A 25,024-nucleotide genomic window follows, 5' to 3' on the forward strand; every position below is an offset into this window, starting at 1 on the left:
CTGCCTAATTCTTCAATTTGGGATATTAACAGTGTTGTGCTTTAGATAAATTTATCTAGATATGTTATCTAGATAAAAAATAAAATTGATATCTAATTTTCATCTAGATAAATTTATCTAGATAATTCACAAAATCTGTAGCTAATCATTAGTAATAATTAGGCTTAGGGACTTCTAGCATTTGTATACTTTTTTAATTATTGTTAAATATAGCAAAGTACTAAATAAATTCGTTTCTCAATGCTATGATATCAGATCTAAAATTTGAATGTGCATATTTTTGCATATTTGATAGATTTTGTAGGAGAGTGCATATTTTAAAATTGTTATGCTTATTTTGCATATTTTGACAAATTTTTTAAATTTAAAATTAAAAACTATATATATATATATATATATATTTCAACCGATCGAAAAAAAAAATGCACTAAGAGGACTTAAATGCTTTCAGTAATATGCTATCTGCAAATTACCTCTCATATCTCGTTATAATTTTTGTGTAAGTATGAATAATACTATAAACCGGTATCGATCCCTGGATATCGACCGGATGTCAATTAAGATAATAGTCGATATAGAATAATAGATTTATTTGTTTAGTTCAGTCGATTATTATCCGTTGTTGTTTTTGCGTCTCGCAACCACGTAACGTCCGTCGAATCATACGTAAAACGATCGTACGCGTATATTTTATCTCATCAAAAACACTCCGTGTAAAAACATCGCTAAGTAAAAATAAGCACTTAAATTACAAAAGTTGTGATATCAAAAATTGGCTAAGTAATTTCATAAATTCATTAATATAAAAGTATTTATAACTGATAGTATTTATTGTACCTTGTGAATTTATTTAGTGCAAATAATTTTACTTAGCTTGGCGGCTACTAGAAGAATGTATTTAAATATTTATATTGTTATCTAAATTGAATAATTCGTAGAAAATGGTTTTGAATTAAATCAAAGCCTTTTAGAATACCAATTAACTGCGGAGACCACACTGTGGATTCATAATCGATCCAACAAAGAAATAGTGGAGTGATTTTAATGATAATTGATTGATAAAGTTTTTACATCTACGATTTATGAAGCCTAACATTGAAGAGGCTTTATTTTAGATATGAATATAGTGATCATTAAATGAAAGAGATAGATCAAAATAAATTTCCAAATCCTTATATAGAAAAATACGATCCAATTTGATGTTGTTTAAATAATGATTATGTGAGATAGGATTACGAATTTCTACAAAGGTCATAATTTTACATTTGTATATATTTAATTATAAATTATTTTGAATACACCAGGTGCTTAGTTGATTTAGATCTTCCTGAAACAATAAATTATCAATAGCGTATTAGAGTTTAAAAATTCGATATCATTGAAAAATAAATTAAATAGAAATTGAGCTAAATGTGATTCTTGAAGAACACCAGAGTTAATTTTGGATAATGACGAATTAAAACTAATATTTTAAGTAAAGAAACTTACCAAAAGTGGAAAAAATTTCGTAAACCTAGATTAAATAATTTTAAGCATAGAGCAATATGATCTACTTTATTAAACGCCTTGGAGAAATTGATAGATATTACGTCCACTTGAAAGACAGATCTGAAAGCTTTTAGGACGTAATTTTGGAACAGTAGTAGATTCGTGGTGGCTGATTTACACGACATAAAGCCATCTTGAACAATAGTGATAATAATTTTAAATAAAGGAAAACATTTTTTGTGTACAATGCTTTCAAACAATTTAGGAGTTATAGAATTTATCTAAATAAGGAAATAATAATGTAACTAAACTATCACTCCCTTTAAAAATTGATAGAATATAAGAAACTTTTCATTTATCTGAAAAAATTCCAGACAAGTAACATGTTGAATAAATATAATAAAGGAATAGACAAAACAAATTTACAGTTATTAAATAAAATATGGAATACTATCAGAACTATGACAAGTAGTAGACTTAAGGCTGTTTAACTCGTTATAAATATCACTTAAAGTAATGACATAGGTATTCAGATCGATTTTCATTGATTTAATATGAACGTATGTTTTTTGCATAAGATTTAAGTTTTGATAAATAATAGAATAATAATTGATAAAACACTAAGCGACTTTATCACCATCAGTAACGGTTTGATTATTGTATGAGATAACAGATGGAAAAGAAGAATTTGATCGTTTGTAATGAATATATTTCCAGAACCTTTTAAGATTAGAGGCGATTGAATTTTGCTTTTTCTGTATACAATTTTCATAATCGGTCTTATTTACAATTTTACATTGAGCACGTACATTAGAGAAATGATTATAGTTTACGTTAGTCGGAGCTTCTTTATATATTTTATGGACAATTTTTTTTGAAAAAATTAACTGTTTTAGAATATTAGAAAATCATAAGGGATACTTTGAAAAGAATATACGTTTTTTATGACAGTGTGTATTAATTGTATCATATAATTTGGTGTAAAATACATTAAGTGCTTCATTAATACATAAATCTTTAAATGTGCAACTCCAATCAATCAATCGAGGCTATACGTGGCCTAATGATATTATAATAATTAAGTCATAAACAATTTCATTAAAATGTAAATTATTATTTGTAGTTGAAAATGGAAGTGTAATTTGTAAAGTAGGATAATATTTATAGTCATAGATGCAATTAAGAGGGGGGGGCTCAATAGGGTTTTTAGCACCTCTGAGTTTAAATTGTTTGTAAACTCACTTTTTTTAAAAAAACTCTTGTTTTTTTTTCAGATCTATATAATCTATAGTAATTACAGTGAAATACCATTCAATTTTATTTTCAGCAATTTTAGCACATTGAAAATATTTAAGAAAACTAGATCAAATAATGATCTAAAAGAGCATATATTAAGTTATATTGCAGTAAATTAACATAAATAAAGTAGATAGAATATTTTATTCATAAGAATTATTATTTGATAATCTAGGAATAATTTTGTAATTATTAATAACCCAATTAGCATTAGTCAAATTGTAACCTAACACCAAGAATTTACCATTATAGTACACATAAGATGATCCATAACATTGACATAGATATTAAATTAATTTAAATCAGAGCGCGATAGGAATTACACGTAGTTAACTATTAAACAAATTTAATTCATATTTATTTTTACAAATAATCGCTCAACCAAATTGTGTTGTATAATTAAGTGATAACATGGAAATTGGACTGCAATTAAGACTCTTCCATCTTGAATGTCAGAGCCATTAATTTCGTGTTTATCACATCGGAAAACAGTATGATGAGAATAAAGTATAAGTTCAGAGTCATTAACAGAACGGGATAGTCGAGTTTCGGTTAATATAATTAAATCATAATTAAGAAGTGTTATGTTACGTATTAATGGCTCTAATATGGTATTTAAACTACTGACATTCTGATATTATACAGATAGATTGTTTACAGTAACTAATTTGCTTAATAGTTTTTGAGGTAGTAGGTGCATTGTTTATAAATGTAATAAGTAAATAATCTTTGCCAACTTCATTACGGAGCTTAAGTTGAACCAAAAATTTAGAAAAATACTGCCGTTACTGAGTAGTCCGATCAGATGCAATACAAATATCCTTGAAGTTCGCAACGCTAAGTAATTTTTATTTTACTTTTATAACTTCAAAAACATTGGAAGATGTAGGTAAAGTAGCAACCATGAACAAATAATTAATTATGACCGCGTTATGCTGAGAGTTTTGGCAAGACAAAATGGATTCTTTTTTTTGGATGCACCAGATGGAACTGGTAAAACATATCTCATTTCACTAATTCTCACCAAAATACGATCAAATAATGGCATTGCATTGGCTATTACATAAGTGCTTTTTAACCTTTTTTGTTGTAGGGCCTCTTAAATTTAATGTAAAACTGTCAAGGCCCCCCTCAACAGAGCCGCATTTAGGGGGCACTGGCTATAACTGCTCCGGGTGCCAGTTTTTTGGGGCACCAAAATGTTGTGGTCGGAATTTTGCTCACTTGTGAATTATTGAACTTTTAAAATTATTTTGAAATATTATTTTTTTTGTTTTTAATAACAGTATCGTAAATTAATATCAATGTATTATGCTATTTGGAATCAAAAAACTATAAACTAATGTATTTATAGCAATATAGCTATCAGTGATCCATAATATTCTCAATCAAAATCATTAATTATTTATTGTTAATGATATAATAAATGTATATGCACTATTTCACACAAATAAATTATTAAAATGTAAATGTATTTTTTATACTACAAAATATACATACACAAGAAATACTAGATTTATATGGCAAAACTATTTTTGCCGGATCAGCTAGTTATACATACTATTACTTAATTTACAAGTGAATATAAAGTATAGATCTTATAAATCGTAAAATATATACTCTATTTACAAATATAATCAAAAAGACATTATAACTACGATATAACGGTTTTAATTAACCATTTAATATATAATAGCTTTAAAATTAACTACTCCCAGAGAGCATGAAATTCTAGAATATAAAATGCTTTATTAATTATAATGATTAAGTAATAATATTATAATAATTCGTGTTATGTTATTTCACACATGATTATTTTTTATTATAATCTGTCATTGGATACATATATAAATTCCATGTTGTGATATCTTAATGTTTTAATTTCAATTTTTGTTCAGTGACATTAATGTAAACAGAACATTTTAGTTACTGAAAGTCTGAGCGAACAATTATTTCAGATGATTAATCTTTTATTTACAAGAAAATGCACCTTAACCAGCAATAACTTGCTATACTCATATAGATTTATATTTTTCAGCATAAGTTATACACATATATATATATATAATATAATTTATAGGCTGTAGTTATTATTATTATTTATTATTATTACTTATTATAACTATTAGTTTGAATTCGTTTTCCAATAACTTCAGTTTCTTTATTTAAAAACTTGGTTTTGGATGTTAAATACCTAGCTAAATACCTAGTTATAATATATAGTTGAATAAGTGATCGCATGGGCGTAACGTGGAAATTTATTAAAGGGGGCAATATATACTCGTAGTTACATATCAACTAGTATATATAATTAACTTTACATTACTTACTAGTAAATATATATATATATTATCTTTTGTTGTATATTAGTATAAGATGATCACTATAGCTGCATTCGAATTGGGTCCCAAATTTAAAATGACTTCACTAGTTGGGTCCCGAATCATTTTAGGTACTACACTAGTTCCTGACTACTTTTTGGTTAGTACTATATTATACTAACATTTTCCTTCCCATTTTAACAGACTTAGGACTGTCTATGATCTATTTAGACTACAGGTATGGTTAAAAATGTTTTTTATAGTTTTTATTTTATTTTTTAGTTTATTTTCCATTAATTCTTATTTATATTATATAACGATTTTAATATTTTTAATATTTTTTCATTTACCTATATGGCTATAATTATACTATACATATGATATGTATTTTTATACTTGATTTTTAACATTTTTAATATTTTTACCAACACAATTCTAATAATTTATATTTTAATAGAAAAAAAATTAAAAAACAAAAAAAAACTATAAAAACATTTTTAACCATACCTGTGGTCTAAAAAAATCATAGGTAGTTCTAAGTCAGTTTAAATTGGAAGGAAAATGTTAGCATAATGTAGTACTAACCAAAAAATATTCAGGAACTAGAGTAATACCTAAAATATTCAGGACCCAACTAGTGTAGTACCAATAAAATCCGGGACCCAGCTAGTGTAGTACCTATAAAAATCCGGGACCCAACAAGTACACTACCTACGATTAGCCTCTAGTACTCGGGACCCAACTAAGATGCTCCGATCAATATTTCTCAGTAATTAAATCAATCAAACATAAATAAATAAACTTAAGTAAATTAAAAACATAGACGTTATTAATATTTTATAACTTTTAAACAAAAACACCGTTTTACTACCTACATATTATTATATAAAATTATTCATTATCGAACATTATGTTAGATAAGCTAAAATTAAAAATTAAGATTTAAAAAAACTATATAGTAATAGCTATAACCAGCTTTTTTGTACTTATTTTAAAACAAGGTATGTTAAATGAGATGGGGCTCTGTCTCTCCTAATTGAATCGTTCATTTCGAAAAGGCCATATCTCCATAAAATGAAAATTGTCTGGAAACGTAAAAAACTATTTTTAGAGATCAAAATTAGATAAAAATTAAAAATGGGTTGAATTATTTAATTCACTTATAAAAAGCCAACTATGATATGGCGGTTTCGCAGGAAATATGCATTATTATTAGTTAAACACATCTCTCACATAAAACTAGTTTTGAAAATGTATAGAGAAATGGGCTTTTTGAAATGACCGATTCAATTTATTCTAGAGGGCAATGGCCACCCTTGCTCCCTCACCAGTTTACGTCTATGAGTAATCGTATATTTTTCGGAAGGTATATTGTTTTGATTTATTAACACAAAATCGCCAACGTATTATTATATCACAAGATACTCAATTTAATATTTTAAATACACTTTAAATATTAATACTAAATTTATATAACTGGGTATATAAATTATATTCATTCATATAATATTTAAATCCAGAATAGCAGATGCATACCAAGTATAGTATAAGTATTATACGTATAGGTAGTTTTTTTAAATGTAATTAGGTACTTATTCTCTTATGTTTCATACTTCCAACACAATAATTAATATTAAAATTATTAATGTATTGAAAATAACAGCTTGATTATAATTATAAATAAATATTATTATAATTTAATAGCTCATTATATAATTGTAAGTAGTTATTAAGTATTAAGTATGTATTTCACCATCATTTTAAATATATATATATACATTTAATAATGGTTTAATCAGTAAGTATTTAATTTTTTTAATTTATGACTATGTATTAAATTGGATACTTAGTCACTTAGGCCGCACTTATATATGAGAACTGTATCTCGGATGTAGGATAAATGGTGTGTGTTATAGTTATCTGTTATCTTTCTAAACCGATAAAAATTAATTGTATTAATGATTATTATTGTTATTGCATTTTATATCACATAGTGGAAACATTTTGTGTTATGTTTATTATATAATATATTATAAATCATAATAAATTATGCATGTTATGTAACAATAATACCTATAGTTATAGATTTTATTAAAAGACTAATTAAAAGCGACAATTAGAGATTAAAATATACATAATGGAAAATATATTCTATAATCTAATGTAAATTTAGTAAAATTATACTTGATAATTAGTTTTATTTTTAACATAAAATTACAAAACTTATACTATAATTTTAAAAAAAAATGTAAATATTATTATTTTTGTAAAAAAGACATATAACCAAATGGGTGGTAGGTGTTTGTTTTAAATGTTTGTCCTAATTTTTTTTTTTTACTTCGGTGCCACTGTAATAAACTATTTATACCTTAACGGTTAAAGATTTTTTTTTTTAGTAATATCTACGAAAATGTACATTAATATTTCATTTAGGTATAAAATGTAATATTTTTGAGTATTAATTCAGTTGAAATAATTATAATAGCTTATTTCTCTTGACACGAACAAGTGAATTTGCAATCAATTATTAATTAATATGAGTTAGATATTACACACCACGGGAAAAAGCAAAATCAGTCCTCTGTGCATTTTTATTTATCACGGTGGTCAAGATAATTGTAGAGATAAATCATAAGTGAATATACCCTATTATAAAATATTAAAATATAATTTGATTTGTTACTAATGTGTAAGGCCTCCAATTAAAATATATTATATTATAAAAAAAATGTAGGTATATTAATGCATACCTATTTACATACCTTACCTGCAGTACTTTGTATATTTCTATTAGCATACATTTTAAAAAGTCTGAACAATGTTTATGCATTGTTTATTATTATGTTTGTATAAACTATTAAAGTAAAAATAGTTACCTCTAATTCTAAATTGAAGTGATTTATCGTGTTATTTGCATAAAATAATGTAAAAATCAAATACCTACACATTGTTGGGCTATAATTCAGGATTGTTAAACAGTGGCGGTTTTGGGGGTGAGGCGCTGCCTCGACTTAAATTTTTGATTGAAAAAATACTCAAAAAGTATTTTTTTTGGCTCACCGATAGTACATACTGCGATAAGACTTTTTAATGGTTTTTTGATTTTATTTGAAAAAAAAATTCTTCTTTGCCAAGTTTAATAATATGATTTATAATTTATTATAATGTATATTATTTCGTGTTTATTATCAAAAATAGCAACAAGCCGATAAGAAATACATGAAATAATTATTACGTAAACAAACGATGGTGTTTCGGCCGGCAGCAATGTTCCGATGATGTCGATGAGCACCGTCCAACAACGCCTCTAAAGTTTATACTTGTGTACATCATTTGCACGCACAATCGTATGTACGCGAATGCATAAGTAGAATCAGAGCCGCATTTAGGGGGGCACTGGCTACAACTGCCCTGGGCGCTAGTTTTTCGGGGGCACCAAAATTTTGTGGTCAGAAATTTGCTCACTTGTGAATTATTGAACTTTTAAAATTATTTTGAAATTATAATTATTTTTGTTTTTAATAATAGTATCATAAATGAATGTTAATTATCCTATTGGAACTTAAAAAACTATGAACTAATGTATTTATAACAATATAGCTATCAGCGATCCAGAATATTATTAATATACCTAATATTAGTTAATAATATTTGTTGTGAAAATGTCATAAACATAATTTATTTATAATAATATGGCGTATTATGTTATCGTGTGCTGCGTGCGGTAGCGGACCTACTACACAAAAATAGCATTAATTTTAGAATATCTAAAAAGGTTCATGAGGATCTATCTCCTATATTTTCCGTGGGTAGGTCCCTTAAAGGGGCGCCAATTTTTTTTTTGCGCCGGAGCGCAAAATGTCTAAATGCTGCACTGAGTAGAATTGGGTATGCACAATGATCATCAGAACGATCGATTGTTATGGCCCATGTGTACTAAAAATAGATGCGTTTTACTGGTATTATGGTCAGCCCGTGGTTAACGTAAAAACTTAGAAACATTATAAGTTATTGTTATAGCCAGGAGTCGGGACAGCCCTAATTAAATCGTTGTAAATTGTAATATTAATTTATATTTCTTATTTCTGTCTTGTTCGAATTGTCGCTTGTGTTGGACGTTGATAGATGTACAATTATAATTATATATTTATGTTTTTAAATTCCATTTACTGTGAATTCTAATTTTTGTTATGAAGGGTGGTACATAGATTGCCTCAGCAAAAAAAATACTACCAAGATCGCCATTGTTGTTAAAAAAATTTTTTTCTTGATCAATTGTGATACATAATAGATAAACATATGTAGGTAGGTTGAAATATAAATTAGATACGTTAAAAATGTATTGATTGATACTTTATTAGAATTTCGTATCTACGTATCTAATTTCCAATGTATAATGCTGCAGGTACTATGTTGATATATTTAACTACGTAGTGGTATACTCGAAAGTGGTACTCGAAAAAAAAAAGACCGAGAAATACTAAAATCAGTAGGTTCAACGTTTTTCTTAGAATCCAAAAAATATAATATTTTATACAACAACGATACTTTAATAATAATATAAATACAATATCTACACAAATGTGAGTAAATAGTGACATATTTGCATACGTATATCTGTATAATATATTATATACATAATGTATTATAGATATTGGTGTTATAAAGCATATAGCTCATCACATTTAATGTTTTGGAGTTTCACCTGTAAAACCTCTGCAACTCTCACCAAAAATCCAACGGGTTCCGGTCACAGGCGTAACTGTGTCTTCGGGTTTGGGCGGGGGAATAAACATATAATTTATTCATGCAGTTTAAAATAATATTTTTTTTTATTGCTTTTAATATTTTTTTTCACGCTATTTTCGTTACTACAGTTGTTTATCTCTTCTACATTATGTAATGTATACATACCTAAATACGATAAATATGGCAAATTTAAAGTTATTAAGTATTAAAGAATCAATATTTTTTTTTTGTTCACGAAAGCAATATTTTTGAATAATTATAACAAACATTGTGATCAACTACAATTTATTATTGTGAGAAATTTTATTTATAGATAGTATTTACAACTGCTCTTTTTTCAATTAGAGTTGCTCATTTTTCATTTAGAGTTACCTACGCAAAATGTGTTCAAAAACAACGTTAAAATAAGCCCTGTCCTGTCTAACTTATAGTTGTTTTCTGAGCAACACTTGAATCCTCCATATTTCAGCGTGGTCGTTTTTCGAGTTATCGTTTCGTTTATCTCGCTTTTGCAAGGAAAGAAATAACTGATCACTAGTAGATAGTGATTCGTGTTAACAGTGGCATATTTATATGTAGATAATTAATGCACGTGCCTACGTGGCACATTTTTGGGCGCCAAACTTTAGAAGAACACAATTGTTATGATTTTAAACTTTTTGGGGCATTTATTCTATTATAAATTTAATGTGCGACCGGTACATTCTATATCAACTCTGACAGGCCAGCGGTTCTACAAATATTTTGTTGACAGTCGTTTCACTGACCTTTATTTGAGAAATATATAAAAATGAAACAAATCGAAGGCTGGGGTGGTTATAGATGACTTTGAAATATAATATCTTATATAAGGTACCTATAATCAGTGGTGTATCAAATATACATGGTTGTCCCTTGCAAATAATCCTGTCACCACGCTACTGCCTATAATTATTAAGTTTTAATTCTTTTGGACATTTGGAGCAGCGATTTGTTACAGACCTACAAGTGGTAAACATATGTAAATACGCCCCCAGACATGTCGCAGAGGTCCGAGGGAAAGCGATTCTTCAAACGCGACTTATCAAAACCGAAGCGACGGTCCCGAAAGCTTTCGCAACCGTAGCACAGAGAGCGCAGCAGTCGCGCGTTCTCGTTCGTCGCTACGCTGCACGCACGGCTATGGTTCGTGGCTGGCTGCACGTACCTTTTGAGGAATTTAAAAATAAGGGGAACGGGTCGAACACAAAATGAAATTTCACGTACTCCTGCACGTCAACGTGCGTCCGCTTTCGATTCAGCTCTCCAGTCGACAAGTACGACCGCCGTGCAATCGTTACGCGTTGACGACGTCCGAGATTTTTTCGTCTTCTCCAAACGCGTTTTCCCCTGTGCCGTACAATAGGTGTTTGCGGTTGATTACTTAATATTCAATTCATTTTTTTTTTCTATCGTTAGTATTGGAGAAAAAAATCCAATCATGAACAAAATGTCTATCATCACCAGGGCGCTGAGTCGAAGGAGCGCGTTTTCGCGTTGTAAGCAGTTGGGCCGCGAGACCACGGCCGTCCGAAGGGATTGTTTACGGTACGTATTTGGTTTATATTTTTTTCCTTGTTGACGGACTGCTCGAATACAGTAGGATTTTAGGTGCATGAGTTCAGTACGCACACCACCAGTGCCACCGGTCATATCCGGTACTGCTGTTAGCAAAGACGAAACCAGAAGTTTTATGGCTGTATTCCCGGATGTTGTTAGAGATTTAACAGACACTGGTCGTAATTTGGACATACCTGATGTCACCAAATGGTTTGCAAAGGTTTGGATAATACTGTCAAGTATACTATTTGTTTATTATTAATATTTAATTAATAATTGTTTTAGTTGTTGCAATACAATGTTCCTGGTGGTAAGAAGAACCGCGGGATAGCATTGGTGCTTTCGTATAAAATGTTGGCTTCACCATCTGAACTAACTGATGAAAATCTTAGATTAACCTATGTTCTGGGATGGTGTGTTGAAATAGTAAGTTGTAATAAGGAATAAATATTGTAATTGAGAAAACATTGAAATATTAATGAATTTATCTCTTTTTTAATTAATTATAGTTATATTATTGTAAAAATTAATTAATTGACTGATGATTATTATTATTAATCAAAAGCACTTATAATGAAGTATCTAAGTGTTTAATTGTAAATTTAAATTATTTCAATTATTCATTGAACCAAATGTAGGTAAAGGTATAAATATAAATTTTATAAATACATGATTATGAACACAGATTTTAACAACTTATATATCTATATTTTTGAAATGCATTATATGAGTATTTGATTAAGTTAATAATCATTTTTTTATTTGACATTAATCAAGACATAAATCTTAATATACCTACCTATATTTATTTTATTCATTTTCATAAAAGTATTTCGTTCCATATTAGATGTAATTTAATTAACATTAAAATGTATAATATTGAATTAAAACACTATTCATTTATTTTTGATAAATTTTCTCTATCAGTTTCATAATTTTTTTGAAATTTTATATTTAAATATTTGCAAATTAGGTACTATTAAATTACTAGAAATACTTAAGAAAAATATTACTTAAAAATATTTTTTTTTTAATTTTTATCTGAAATTATTTTAAGTGGCTTGATAGTCAATATAACTATAAAAATAAACTTCTATTAATATTACATAAATATTACTTTAATATACATCATTGAAATATTTAGCTTAATAAATTATATTATTAGTCTTAATCAAAGATTATATAATATAATTAATACTATACATTTTTCTTATAGTTCAATGAAAGATTGTAATTTTAACCTTTTTGGTTTACCTTATTCTTATCTGTATAAAATGTATAATTATTTTAAGCTAGAAAAATAAAACTTAAACAATAAAAAACCAAACATAATTACATTGATAGTATTTTAATTTTTTAATGCAGTCATAGTTTGAATACAATAATTTATAACTATTAAATTTTTAATGTTGTGTATTTAATTAGTTGAGAATGTATGTATAATAATGTACACTAAATTAATTAAAAACAAATTTTTTCACATTTCTTGGATTGAAATAATATTATTTGCTTATTGTAAAATAATTAATTTAAATTAAACTTGAATTAATTTTTAATTGAATGAAAAAAATTAAGTATAATACATGTGAGATATTTTTTTTTATAATTATTTATTGCATTATAAACTAATTAAGATGTAATACAATTATTGAATTAATAAAAATGCTCTTAGAAATTATTTTCATAGATAGTAATTATTTAATATTAATTGAGTCTATAAATATAAATTATTTTCTTTAAGTAATTGTTAATAACAATTCATTTTAAATTTCAAATGTTTGATTTTTTTTTATAATTCTAAATTGGTTGTTTAGAAACCCATACATTTATTATGCAGTAAACATATTATCAAAAAGAAATTACTTTAATGAGTTTTCAATGATTATTAATTATTTAATTATCAACTGTTGTATATAATTATTTAATTATTTTTAGGCTTTTCATTATTCACTATTTTTACTTTTTCTCAAACTATATACTTTTTTTTTTTTTAATATTCTTTTGTTTGCACATTACAGCAAATCTATATACTTTATTTTTAGTTTCTTAGTAATTTGATGCCATCAAATACTAAATTGTAGAAAATCTTATCGATTTTAAAAATTATTTATATTAAATGTAATGAATATTTACGTGTACGAATGTATATTTATATATCATATGAAAATTATATATATACATATATATTTTTAGTTGCAAGCTTTTCAATTAGTACTGGATGATATAATGGATAATGCTATTACTAGACGAGGACGTCCATGTTGGTATCGGCACAATGATATCGGTTTAGTGGCAATAAATGATGGTATTCTTCTCGAACAAGCTATTTACCAATTGATTAAAAAGTATTTCAAGGATAAGTCTTATTACATACACATTCTGGAGCTGTTTTTTGATGTATGAAAAAAAAATTGCTTATATCATTTAATTTAGGGCTGATTTAAGGATTTTAAAGGCCCTGAGAGAACCTATTTGATAGATTATTGAATTTCAGACTTAAATAATTTTAAAAACATCCTTTATATTATATTTTTAAACCATCTATATTATAACTTAATTATAAAAATGGTGAGTCTCAGAGCCTTATTCATTCCCTAAAAATACAGTACTAACTCAATTCAATAATTAGGTTACAATGAAAACTTCAATGGGTCAGTGTCTTGATATGTTAACTGCTAACAGTTTTAAAACCAAGAAACTGGAAAAGTATACCATGGAAACTTACACAGCTATTGTTAAGTACAAGACTGCATACTATTCATTTTTTCTTCCCGTGTGTCTTGCTATGCGAATGGTAAGCATATTTTGTTATGATTAAATTAACATTCACTAACTAAAATATAATTTCAGGCAAATATAAATGACCCTGAAATTTTCCGACAAGCGAAGACCATATTACTTGAAATGGGACATTTCTTTCAAGTTCAAGTATAAATGAGATAAATTAATAAACATCTTTAAATTATTAAATCGAAAAATAATTTTAGGATGACTTTTTGGATTGTTATGGAGACCCTGAAGTTATGGGTAAAATTGGCACTGACATAGAAGATGGCAAATGTTCATGGTTAGCTGTGGTAGCATTGCAAAAAGCAAGTCCTACACAGAAAAAAATTATGGAAGACAACTATGGTATTGACAACCCAGCCAATGTTAAAATTATCAAAGACTTGTACGAACAATTAAAATTACCGAATACTTATAAACTTTACGAAGAAGAAAGTTATAACTTAATATGTACTCATATTCAACAAGTTTCTCGGGGTTTATCGCAAGATTTATTTTTTAAATTTTTAGAAAAAATTTATAAAAGAACACTTTAATTTTAAAATATTTACTGTAATGGCAATTAATTTATATGGGCATTTACACATTAAATTATAAGGGTTTGTAGTTAATGAATTTATAAATTTTTATAAATATATTTTTTTGTTTAACTTAAGTATACTTATATTTAAATTTATATATTTTTTAATTTATTATGAAATGTCCCAAAGCAAAAATGGATTTTCCTGTATGCCATATATGTTTTAGTGTGCAGCAAAAATATTTTAGAAGTGGTGATTTTTCAGTTTTTAAAAAATTTAATTGTAGTGAATATTTATGTATAATCATAGACCTTATACTATGTATAAGGTCTATGTGTATAATATATGATTATTTAATTTTAGGCTTGTTGCTTAGTCAGAAAGACTGAAATAAATAATTAATTTGATAGAACCTTATCAGATCTGGGGTGAGTGCATCTAATTTATGATCAGATAAGCGACCAAATTAAAATACCCACCAATAGTAAATTAGTTCATAAACATGTTAGTATTTTGAGGTTACTATTTTAAAAATATAATATTTATAGTATTGCACATTTTTTATTGGTTAAAAGGTTATTAAGAAATTTTATATTTGTTTAAATGAGACTATATTTAGAGGTATACTTCGTTGGGTAGTGAGTAGTACAATTAAATACATAATTGTGCCAAAAATAATTTTTTCATTAATATAAAAATTAAAAAAAATAACCATAGCCGTGATTAAATAACATATTATGATTATACAAAAATAATTTTAATATATTTTTTTTTTTGCATAAATGATGTAATATTATTAATAAAAAATATATTTTAAACTAAACCTATAATTTTCTAAGTAAAATATCATATAATGAACAATTAAAAGAAAAATGTTGTTAGTTTTGTTAAATCTAATGAAGTGAAAATTATATATTTTTACTTCAATAAGTATTACAATAAAGTAAGTATGCAATTGAATATTTAGCAATTAAAGCGATTATAAGCTTTATGAAATAAAACATAATTTTTTTATTTAGTTAATAGTACTTAATATAATAATTTAATATTACATTAAGAAACTTTTTACAATCATTACCTAATGGAGCAATTGTTATTCTCAGTCTATACCCTTAATTTACATAAATTTTGTATTAATGATTAAGAATCAAAATTCATTTAATTGGTGTAATATATTTACTAAGTGGTGATCAAATAATAAAAACAAATTTCACATTTTCAACAATCATCAGAGATTGATAAATTTGATGATACTAGTTTTATATAATTTATACTATTATATAAACCATATATAGATTAGGCTTCTAAATAAAATGTTAAGTCTCATTGATTTTTATTTTACAATTGATTTATTAAAAATTAAATTATTATTTTTTTTTTCATATTAGTTAAGCTGGTAAAAACGCTTGGCTATCTTGAATGGATTTATAACAAATCATCAAGATCACCTGAAATATATAGTAATTGGGTGCTAACAAGAAAATGCTAAATAATCACCAAATATACATTTGACCAATTAATTTCAAAGATTAATTGTTTGCAAATATTTCTAACTTTAAAATGTATTTGTTAATAATATATACCTTAAGGTAATACTCATCAGTTATATATGTTTACAATTACTTTATTAGACAATGAAAATTAAATATATTAAAAATTTAAATCAAATGAAATAAAAAACATTGAACTAATACTGAATATTTAAAAGCCATTATTTTAAATACATACAATTCATTATTTTAACCAATATATTTAATCCAATATTTAATGTATAGTTTATTGAATTTTCAAATATTTCTTATTCATTTTTTTAAATACTAACTAACCCACAAAATCCGTTTAAATAAAAAATGAAAATATATCTCTTTAAATGAAATGAAAAAAAAATGTATAACAACTTATTATAACTTTTTTTTTTCCAAATTATTTATAACATTTCATACAAGTGCTGGTTACAGCTACAGTTAAAATCAAAAATTTGTTAAAAGTAGTTTCTCCAAATCACTAAAGTTAATTTTGGTTTTAAGTAGTAAAACTAGAATTAACAAGTTTAAATAAGTCAGTAAAATATACTTTTAATTTAAATGCATGTATTTAAATTCATCGCATCTAAAATACATGCTACCATAGACAATCTATAAAAATTGCTTGATAAATTTGACCAACCAGCTATTAAATTACTTAGATATAATAACTTTGATAGAATATACTATCAATGTGAACATTATAGATTTTAACTAAATAATTCAAGATTCCACTAATATATTTCAAACATATCTATTTGTAACTTAAAAAAAATAAGTTACAATTAATTTTAACAGCGAGTGTTTTAATTAATTCAAGTTTTAACGAGTAAAAATAAGAACTGACTAAAGGAATTTGTGGAAACTAGTTTAAACGAATTTTGAGAACAAAGAACTTGTGGAAACTAGTTTTAACGGATTTTGAATTTTAATTGTAATATATACATATCTTTTACTCTAAAGCATTAATTGCAAATAAAATTTAAGATTAAGAACAGTTAAGGAAGTAAAATACTCCATAACAAATTTATATCATTTTGTTAAAAAAAAAAAAACTGCAAAATCAATTATTATTGTACCTTAAAAAGGACAAGGGAAGAAAATATCATAAACTTCATCATTAATTAGATATACAGTTTTGGAATGCTTAATATTTATAGCTAATAATTTATGTCTACCAATAATAATTTACATTTTAAGTTTTATAGTATGATTATTAAGTATAAAATACTAAATAAATATTTATATATTTATATTCCAAATTTTGATCTTATTATCTAAGACATTTTTTAACTTCTGACAGTATAACACAAAAACCCAATAATTTAACAATCTGTTAACAAAGTATAATAACTCAAATATGATCAAAGAAGTAATAGAAAAAAAATGATGACAATAAAGAAAAAATACCTCCTACAATAAAAAAAAGGTAACATTTAAATAACACTTTACAAACTCATTGTGTTTCGATTGTTCATGTAAAACTGATGTCCAGATACAACAAGTGTAAATATGTATAGACATGCAGCGATCCAACAATTGTATGCATTCTAGAAAAAAAAAATAGTGATTGGATTATTTTTTCTTTATACTATATCCATCAATAAACAGTGACAAAAACTTTATTTAATTATTCAATGGTTCATTTTAATATATGGTAGGTCGTTTCATTGTAGGTATATTATTGTTATGTTATTATTACAATGACCTAAGCCTATTGTTACAATATTATAACAATACCATACTTAATATTTACATAAAATTATTAATAAATACTTGTAGTTTTACAAAAGAATAACTTATCGAGTTTATCACTAAAAACTAAATAATTTTAGAGTAAGTTGAAGTAAAACGAAAAAATAAAAGATGACTTTTAAGATGGCTTTAGTTTTTAAATTAAAATGTATTTATATTTTCTTGACTAAAATGTATTATTTAAACATTACTTAAATTTAAACTACATTTTCTAGTGATTATCATCGAAATAATGGTTTATTTTTATTTTGTTTTCATTGGTCATTACAGCAATACAAGTAAATATATGATGCATGCAGATATTTAAATTAGGAAGCTAGTCGAATTTATAAGACTAATGATAGTATGAATAATAGAAATAAAGCGAGAGTTAAGAAGATTTAAATCAAAAATGAGATAAACCAAAATAATTGTTAGCCAGAATTTATTTCTGAGTCCCCTAATACCAATTCGTTTTCAAACCAAGAAGAAATGGTTTAAGAATGAATATAAATACTGTAAAAAATAAATAAGCAATGTTCCTCTAACTGGATATACTAATAAGAAAGCAATAAAAAATATATCACTATGAAAAAATGTAAGTGTCGTAGCTATTACCAAAGAATACATTTTGTCAGCAGTGCTATAAAACTCTTGCGAATTTTTAAATATATGGTCCTCGCCAATATTCAGGTCTTCGATTAAGGCTACGCTCCGAATGTAGTAAAAGAATCCCATCAACACCTGTTTGAAGATATCACAATTACTATACAGGCAGATAAAGCGTAAACTAAAACTTACCAATTGGATTATACCCCAAATGCTGATGATGATCCCACATAGTGATAATTTGGGTCCACAGAATTTCATGGTCTATAACTTTCGATTAACGAATTAAAATAAAAATTAAATTAATATCTGAATGGATCAGAAAGCATAAAAATGCATTAATAATTAATGGATCTTCTTGGGTTGTACAGTGGTGTTTATCTTGTTCATCCGCCCAATTTTTTTTCCCGTTCTTTGATAATGTATAATAATGCAGTGTAGCCATGAAACAGTGGCACCAAATGGTTGTGCTGGATTTCAATTACATTTTATATTATTCAATGCAATTTTAAAGGTCGTTCTTCAGAATCGAAATTCATTATCTACTCGGTGATAAGGATTACAAAATTTTCGCTGTTCGGTATTCGTCGTTTTCACATTTTTTCTCATCAACTCATCAACCATGTCTTCTGATACAGACACCAAGCCGGATAAGATTTTCGGATATGAAAAGCAAGTGTACACTGGCCGAAACCCAATTGAAAATGTTCTTGAAGTTGCTAAAGGCATATTATTTGGACCTTTAATTTGGGTTAGAGGTATAAAATTGTTTTAGTTATTTGCACATGATTAATTATTTTAAGTTCTATAATTTAATTCTTAATGGTATGCATTCTAAAATGTCTTAAGAAACTATTGTCAAGCCGAATCAAAAAGATTACAACTATTACCACGAAGAATTAAGAAGAGTACCAACAGTTGATCAATGCTATGATGATGATAGACTGTGCAAATGGGAAGCGACTCAACAGCTAATTAGGGATAAGTATGTGGAACAGGAGAATATTATTGTTATTTATAATAATTTTCTTAAAGACATTTTTAAACTGATAACCAATATATTGAAAACATTAAATCATAAATACTCTTTCTATGTACTTGAAAACTTTAGTTGTATAATATGCTATGCATCTTCTTATCATATGAAACTTAAATATTTTTATAGAATATTAAGAATTAATACATTTGATCTCAACTTGAATTTTTTTTAGTGGGCCCAATATTAATAACAAATAAATAGAAATATATTAATTACCATGCAAGACATTCAAAATCTATAAATTTTTATGTGTACATTATTTAATTATTAATTTTAATTTTAAAGTAATGTGAATTAGTGGTATTTTTACTATTTGTTCTAATAATTAAGATAATACATTATAATTGAGTATTATATATTGTAAAAAATAGATTTATTTCAAACTAAAAAAAAAGACATTTGCTTTTGCACATTTATTTAATTTTATGTTCATTAACAATTTTTTACTACAAAAAAATTATTCTATAATTCTTGTTTCATATTAATTTTTATTTATAGTTAAAATACCTTTATTAAACATTAATATTTAGGAAAGACTATTTATTTGTATGGGTTAATATAGAGTAAAGGTGGTGGCAATTACAAGTATAAATTTATATTAGGAACGCAGAATGATTCCATGTTAGTTATTTTATAGTAATAATTTAATGTTTCATTGAATATTTTCCTATTTTAATGTTTATTGTAGACAAATTTTATTTTTGGAAAAGCTTTTAACTCGTACAAATTTACTATTCCATTTGACAGTTAGTTCATTTTAAAACAATTTATTTGTTATAAATGTGTATTATGGAATAAATTTATAAATTACAGCAGATGATTGAAGAAGAACCTATAACTTAAGTGCTCTCTCCTAAATCTACCTATATATTTTGAAGTTTAGTCTTTATAATTTATTAAATTAATGTTTGATAAAATTCAATAATATATATTAAGTTGTATTTGTAAATAAATAATTTTCCCATTGCTTTTGTGTCTTTCAATTATATAATTGATATAGTAATATGAAGTACTTTTTAAAAAATATGCTTTAAATAATTTATACAGGATGGTAGATGGCAATATTCTATCTATTTTACGACAACGTTACGAAGATTGTCGTATTTATGAAGGACCAGACGGTATGAGAAAATGTCAACCTCTGTATGATATATATCAAAAAGCTGAAGAAAATTATTACATTAAATGTTAGTGATGAATATATGTTTAATTATAAATATATGTACTTAAAAATAAAAATAAATAATTTATAATAATAATTATTTATTTGATAGATGGTGAACTGGGAGTAGCCATTACTGCTGAAAGATGCTATGCAAAACAATTGAATCGCATGTTGTGGGAAAGACGTCATGGACCCGTTGGAACTGGCATGAAGAATGATAGCTTGTAATTTAAGAAATTGTACACCACATTTTATTTAGTACAGTATTGTTGTGTATGAAAATAGAAAATAACTATGATGAAATATAGAGAAAAAAATGTTTATTCCAAAATGTTAAATATGAAAACCATGTTTATTTTTATTTTTAAAAAGTACTAGTATTTTGTACAAAATGATACAGCTAATTATTAATCATGTGCAAATATATATACTGAGCCTTAGTCTCTAATTTTGTAAGTTCATTAATTGTAGATAATAGTTGATCATAATGATTATTATATGTTGGTCCATTATTTGCTTTTTTTTTGCCATATACAACTTTTCCATCAAATTCATTCATAGGAATATTTATTTCTGGTCCAACTTGTTGTATTGTTATGTTCAAGTGATCTTCAATTTCACCCAAGTATTGGGGTTCATTATACCAAATGCAACAACCTTTATTAGTAGTTAATGCAGTATTTGAACATCTTTGCCCTCGAGATGGACACCATTCACCATGATACCATACTTTTTCTGGTATAGACGCCACAAATGAAATAGCCAAGCCCATTCGTTCTGCACGGCCAACACGGCCAATTCTATGTACATAGTTTGTTTTATCATCAGGTAATGTCATATTAATCATAAAGGGTAATCCATTTACATCAATACCACGAGCTGCAACATCAGTACAAATTAAAAATTTAATTTCACCATTTTTAAACTTTTCTAAATTCATTCTACGATCATTAACATTTCTTGATCCATGAAGAGTACAGCAAGTATAATAGGATCCAAGTTGCTTAAAATATTTTTCTAAATTATCACAGTCAAGTTTAGTACGGCAAAATATGATAGCTTTATCCATTTTGTATTTGTTAATAGCTCTAACACAATATTCACCTTTTAAAAGCTTTATTCCTTGAGATAAAGCTTCAGATGTATTTAGTGCTCTTACATTATCTTTATCATGTACACCATCTGTAGGAATGGGAGTTTTCAAAGATGTCCATGATGTATCTTTTTGGGAATCTACAGTCACTACTACATGATGTACAGTCTCTGGGACAGAATCTTCACCTTTAAGATCTACCCAAGTTGGAAAATGCATGAGACGTGATGCTAATTTTTTTACTTCAAAATCATGGAGCGTGGCAGAGCAAACAATCATTTGAAGTCTTTTACCATCATTTGAAATTTTTGGCATCTTTTCGTGTAGACTATCAATTAATTTTGTATAACGCTGTTTTAATAATCCATCTGCTTCATCCAATATATAGAATCTACACTGAGACAAAGATAAATGGCCACCAGATATAAGATCTTCTAAGCGGCCTGGTGTAGCAACTATTATATCAACACCTGATGATAAAGCAAGAATTTGATCTTTAATACTAAAACCACCAACTACTAATAAATCTTTGATATGTGGTTCTTTTATGTACTTTTTAAATTTTTTAATCTGATTAAAAGTTTGTTCGGCTAGTTCTCTGGAAGGTTCAATAATTATTGCATATGGAGCATTATTAGCTTTTTTTATGTTTGAATCTGTTTTTGGAGCATTACATTGAGAAAGTTCAATCTGATTAATGGATGCCTTACTTACAGCAGAAAAATCCTTAGGAATCTCAAATTTGAATGCAGAATCTCCAAAATTAAATACCATTTCGGCATTTTTCAAGACCACAGCTGGATAAAATGCAGAAGTTTTTAAATTCCCAGGTATTTTAAATGCATCACCAAGATAATTACCATTTTTACTGAATCCAATAGTCAAATTGTCTAAATCTAACCAGCAACCTATTGTATCATGTAATCCAAAACATTCCCCATAACTATCAAATTGTTTATTATTTGATTTTTTTCCAGTACCACCAAAACCAAAACCAAATTTATCAGTACCCAAATCTAATACAGCTCCAGGTGTTGACCAACCAACTCGACACAACCCTTCATCTGTGACAGTAGCTTCAAAATAATATTTCCCTGAATTTTTTACACCTTTGGTAGCTCTACAACCATGCCAAGTTTTTATATCTCTTGATTGACATTTTTTACCATCAGGTGTTATTGCTGTAGCTGATGAACGATCCCACATACTTAAAGCCCATGGATCAGATTCACTAGAGGTTTTGATTGAAACTCCGCTCTGTTTACCAGATTGCTTAAGAGTCTCCCAAACAATTTGAATGACTGGCAAACAAAATGCTCCTGTTTTTCCACTACCAGTTTCTGCAGCCATTAACACATCACCGCCACCCAGTATTAAGGGTATTGCTTCAGCTTGAACATCAGTTGGTAGTAACCAGTCCATTTCTTCAATAGCTTTGCCAATTTCAGGTAAAACACCCATTTCTTCAAATGCAGCCATTCTTAATCAAAATTAAAAATCAATTAATTAGTATAATGCAATATAACTAAATATTAAAAGATTTACCGAACTGGTTTAATAATTATTCAGTATTTATTAAGACAGTTGAGATGACAAGCAAACAAAATAAATGATAAAATGTAAGCTATAGCAATTTATTTGAAAATGTTCTAAATTTTTATTTATTTTTTGTTTTGTTCATTAACTGCAATCAGTAATTCCCCATATCATTATCACTGTTTATGCTTAAACTTATGTGACCGTGATATAAAGTATAAAACCATGGAAGTACAAAATAACGTATAGTGATTGGTCAATTAGTATCCTGAATAAAACACAGAACGTTAAAATTTTCGCCAAAATATTGAAATGCATCAAGAACATAATTTTTCATGTCAATTATAAGTACTTTGTGTACTGTAATGGCGGCGCTAAGATTTTTTCTATATTTTTTTTTATAGCTAGGGCCACAATAAATGACACTTCAGCAAAACAAAAGAAAGTAATTATAAAAATTATTAATATGAGTTAACTATATTTTAAAATTTTAAATTAATAGACAACTATGACTACAATGACAAAACTACTTTAAAATAATTCTGCTTATGAAAAATGACTATATTATTACGTATAAGGTCAGGCCAGTGGTAGGGCTAGGCATTTTCAAGTAGGACTATGGCTCGTCCCTGGTGTTGCCACTGTTACTACCTATATGATTTTTAATATGGTTTTTTTTACTAATTTTGCATAAAACATGTTGATTTTTTTTATTAAGTATATATTTTTACCGATCAAATTTTTTTCTTCATTTTATTTAATTCATACATTCAACATTTACACGTTTAATACTATGGGCTCGACGCATAATCATCATCATTAACGTTGTTCTGATCAACGGTTAAATTTGAGCTCAGTTAAAAACTATTTCAGAACCACAGGGTATTAATTATAATTTAAGACGTTCGATCGTTATAAATCTAAAATTGAATTACATAATAATTATAAAAAAATCTTGCATACACAGTAATACGGTGCACCAAATATTCTACGGTGCAAAGCGACAACGTCGCACCCAATTTCGTGCTCAATCGTGTGGTTTTTGGGTTCTTTTTTGGTTCCTGTTGTTTGATTGCAACCGTGCTCAAACGGGTTACGAAAAAGATCAATCGTGCTCAATCGGGTTTCAGCCGCGAGGCTCTGTGGGCGACTGTCGGTGGCGCCGAACTACAAAAAATGGAGTATGGCGAATATCAAATTTTAAAAGTACCTATCCACCTACCAATTGGTGTAAACGGTTGGGGAGGGCTGAAACTCTACCATAATATTGTATTCAAAATTGATAATAATACATAATAAACATTATACGAGTATCTATTTTCATATTGTGACATCAATTTATGATATAGCTGATATAGGTGTTCACTTTATATATTAAATAATATTTATTTTCAAGTCTCCATCCTCACCAATAAGTCCTATGTCCACTACCATTATTTATATTAATATTAAAATAAATCACATTCAAACTGATCAATTGTAGGCAATGTAAAAGGCATTATTATGCATTTATACAGTAAAACAAATTATTTACCCAGCACCCAGTACCTACCTACTACATAATTCACTATGGTAGTCACCATAC

General features: G+C 26.7%; 4 protein-coding genes across 6 annotated transcripts; 2 read left to right on the plus strand and 2 right to left on the minus strand.

Moving 5' to 3' along the window:
• Positions 1–10,998: 10,998 nt before the first annotated feature.
• LOC112682407 (farnesyl pyrophosphate synthase) lies at positions 10,999–14,781 on the plus strand. Of its 3 annotated transcripts, none has more exons than XM_025552996.1 (7): positions 10,999–11,420; positions 11,484–11,652; positions 11,718–11,858; positions 13,626–13,829; positions 14,062–14,226; positions 14,283–14,360; positions 14,420–14,781. In XM_025552996.1, the coding sequence occupies exons 1-7, from the start codon at positions 11,314–11,316 to the stop codon at positions 14,753–14,755; spliced, it is 1,200 nt and encodes a 399-aa protein (XP_025408781.1). In that variant the 5' UTR covers positions 10,999–11,313; the 3' UTR covers positions 14,756–14,781. The 3 variants fall into 3 exon arrangements, with proteins under 3 accessions (XP_025408781.1, XP_025408782.1, XP_025408783.1); XM_025552997.1 differs by having other exon boundaries at positions 11,328–11,420; positions 11,473–11,652; XM_025552998.1 differs by having other exon boundaries at positions 11,329–11,420; positions 11,476–11,652.
• Positions 14,782–17,587: 2,806 nt separating this feature from the next.
• Positions 17,588–19,009, minus strand: LOC112682412 (ribonuclease kappa-B-like). Its single transcript, XM_025553006.1, has 3 exons — positions 18,799–19,009; positions 18,616–18,741; positions 17,588–17,813 (listed from the first exon to the last, which is right to left on the minus strand). The coding sequence occupies exons 1-3, from the start codon at positions 18,865–18,867 to the stop codon at positions 17,712–17,714; spliced, it is 297 nt and encodes a 98-aa protein (XP_025408791.1). The 5' UTR covers positions 18,868–19,009; the 3' UTR covers positions 17,588–17,711.
• Positions 19,010–19,118: 109 nt separating this feature from the next.
• Positions 19,119–21,148, plus strand: LOC112682411 (NADH dehydrogenase [ubiquinone] 1 beta subcomplex subunit 10). Its single transcript, XM_025553005.1, has 4 exons — positions 19,119–19,364; positions 19,456–19,591; positions 20,693–20,832; positions 20,920–21,148. The coding sequence occupies exons 1-4, from the start codon at positions 19,229–19,231 to the stop codon at positions 21,036–21,038; spliced, it is 531 nt and encodes a 176-aa protein (XP_025408790.1). The 5' UTR covers positions 19,119–19,228; the 3' UTR covers positions 21,039–21,148.
• LOC112682410 (ATP-dependent RNA helicase Ddx1) lies at positions 21,142–23,595 on the minus strand. Its single transcript, XM_025553004.1, has 2 exons — positions 23,449–23,595; positions 21,142–23,383 (listed from the first exon to the last, which is right to left on the minus strand). Exon 2 carries the CDS (start codon positions 23,380–23,382, stop codon positions 21,211–21,213), a length of 2,172 nt encoding a protein of 723 aa, XP_025408789.1. The 5' UTR covers position 23,383; positions 23,449–23,595; the 3' UTR covers positions 21,142–21,210.
• Positions 23,596–25,024: the final 1,429 nt, after the last annotated feature.

This window comes from Sipha flava, unplaced genomic scaffold (genome assembly GCF_003268045.1).
Source record: "Sipha flava isolate LNK unplaced genomic scaffold, YSA_version1 203_pilon_pilon, whole genome shotgun sequence".
Taxonomy (NCBI): domain Eukaryota; kingdom Metazoa; phylum Arthropoda; class Insecta; order Hemiptera; family Aphididae; genus Sipha; species Sipha flava.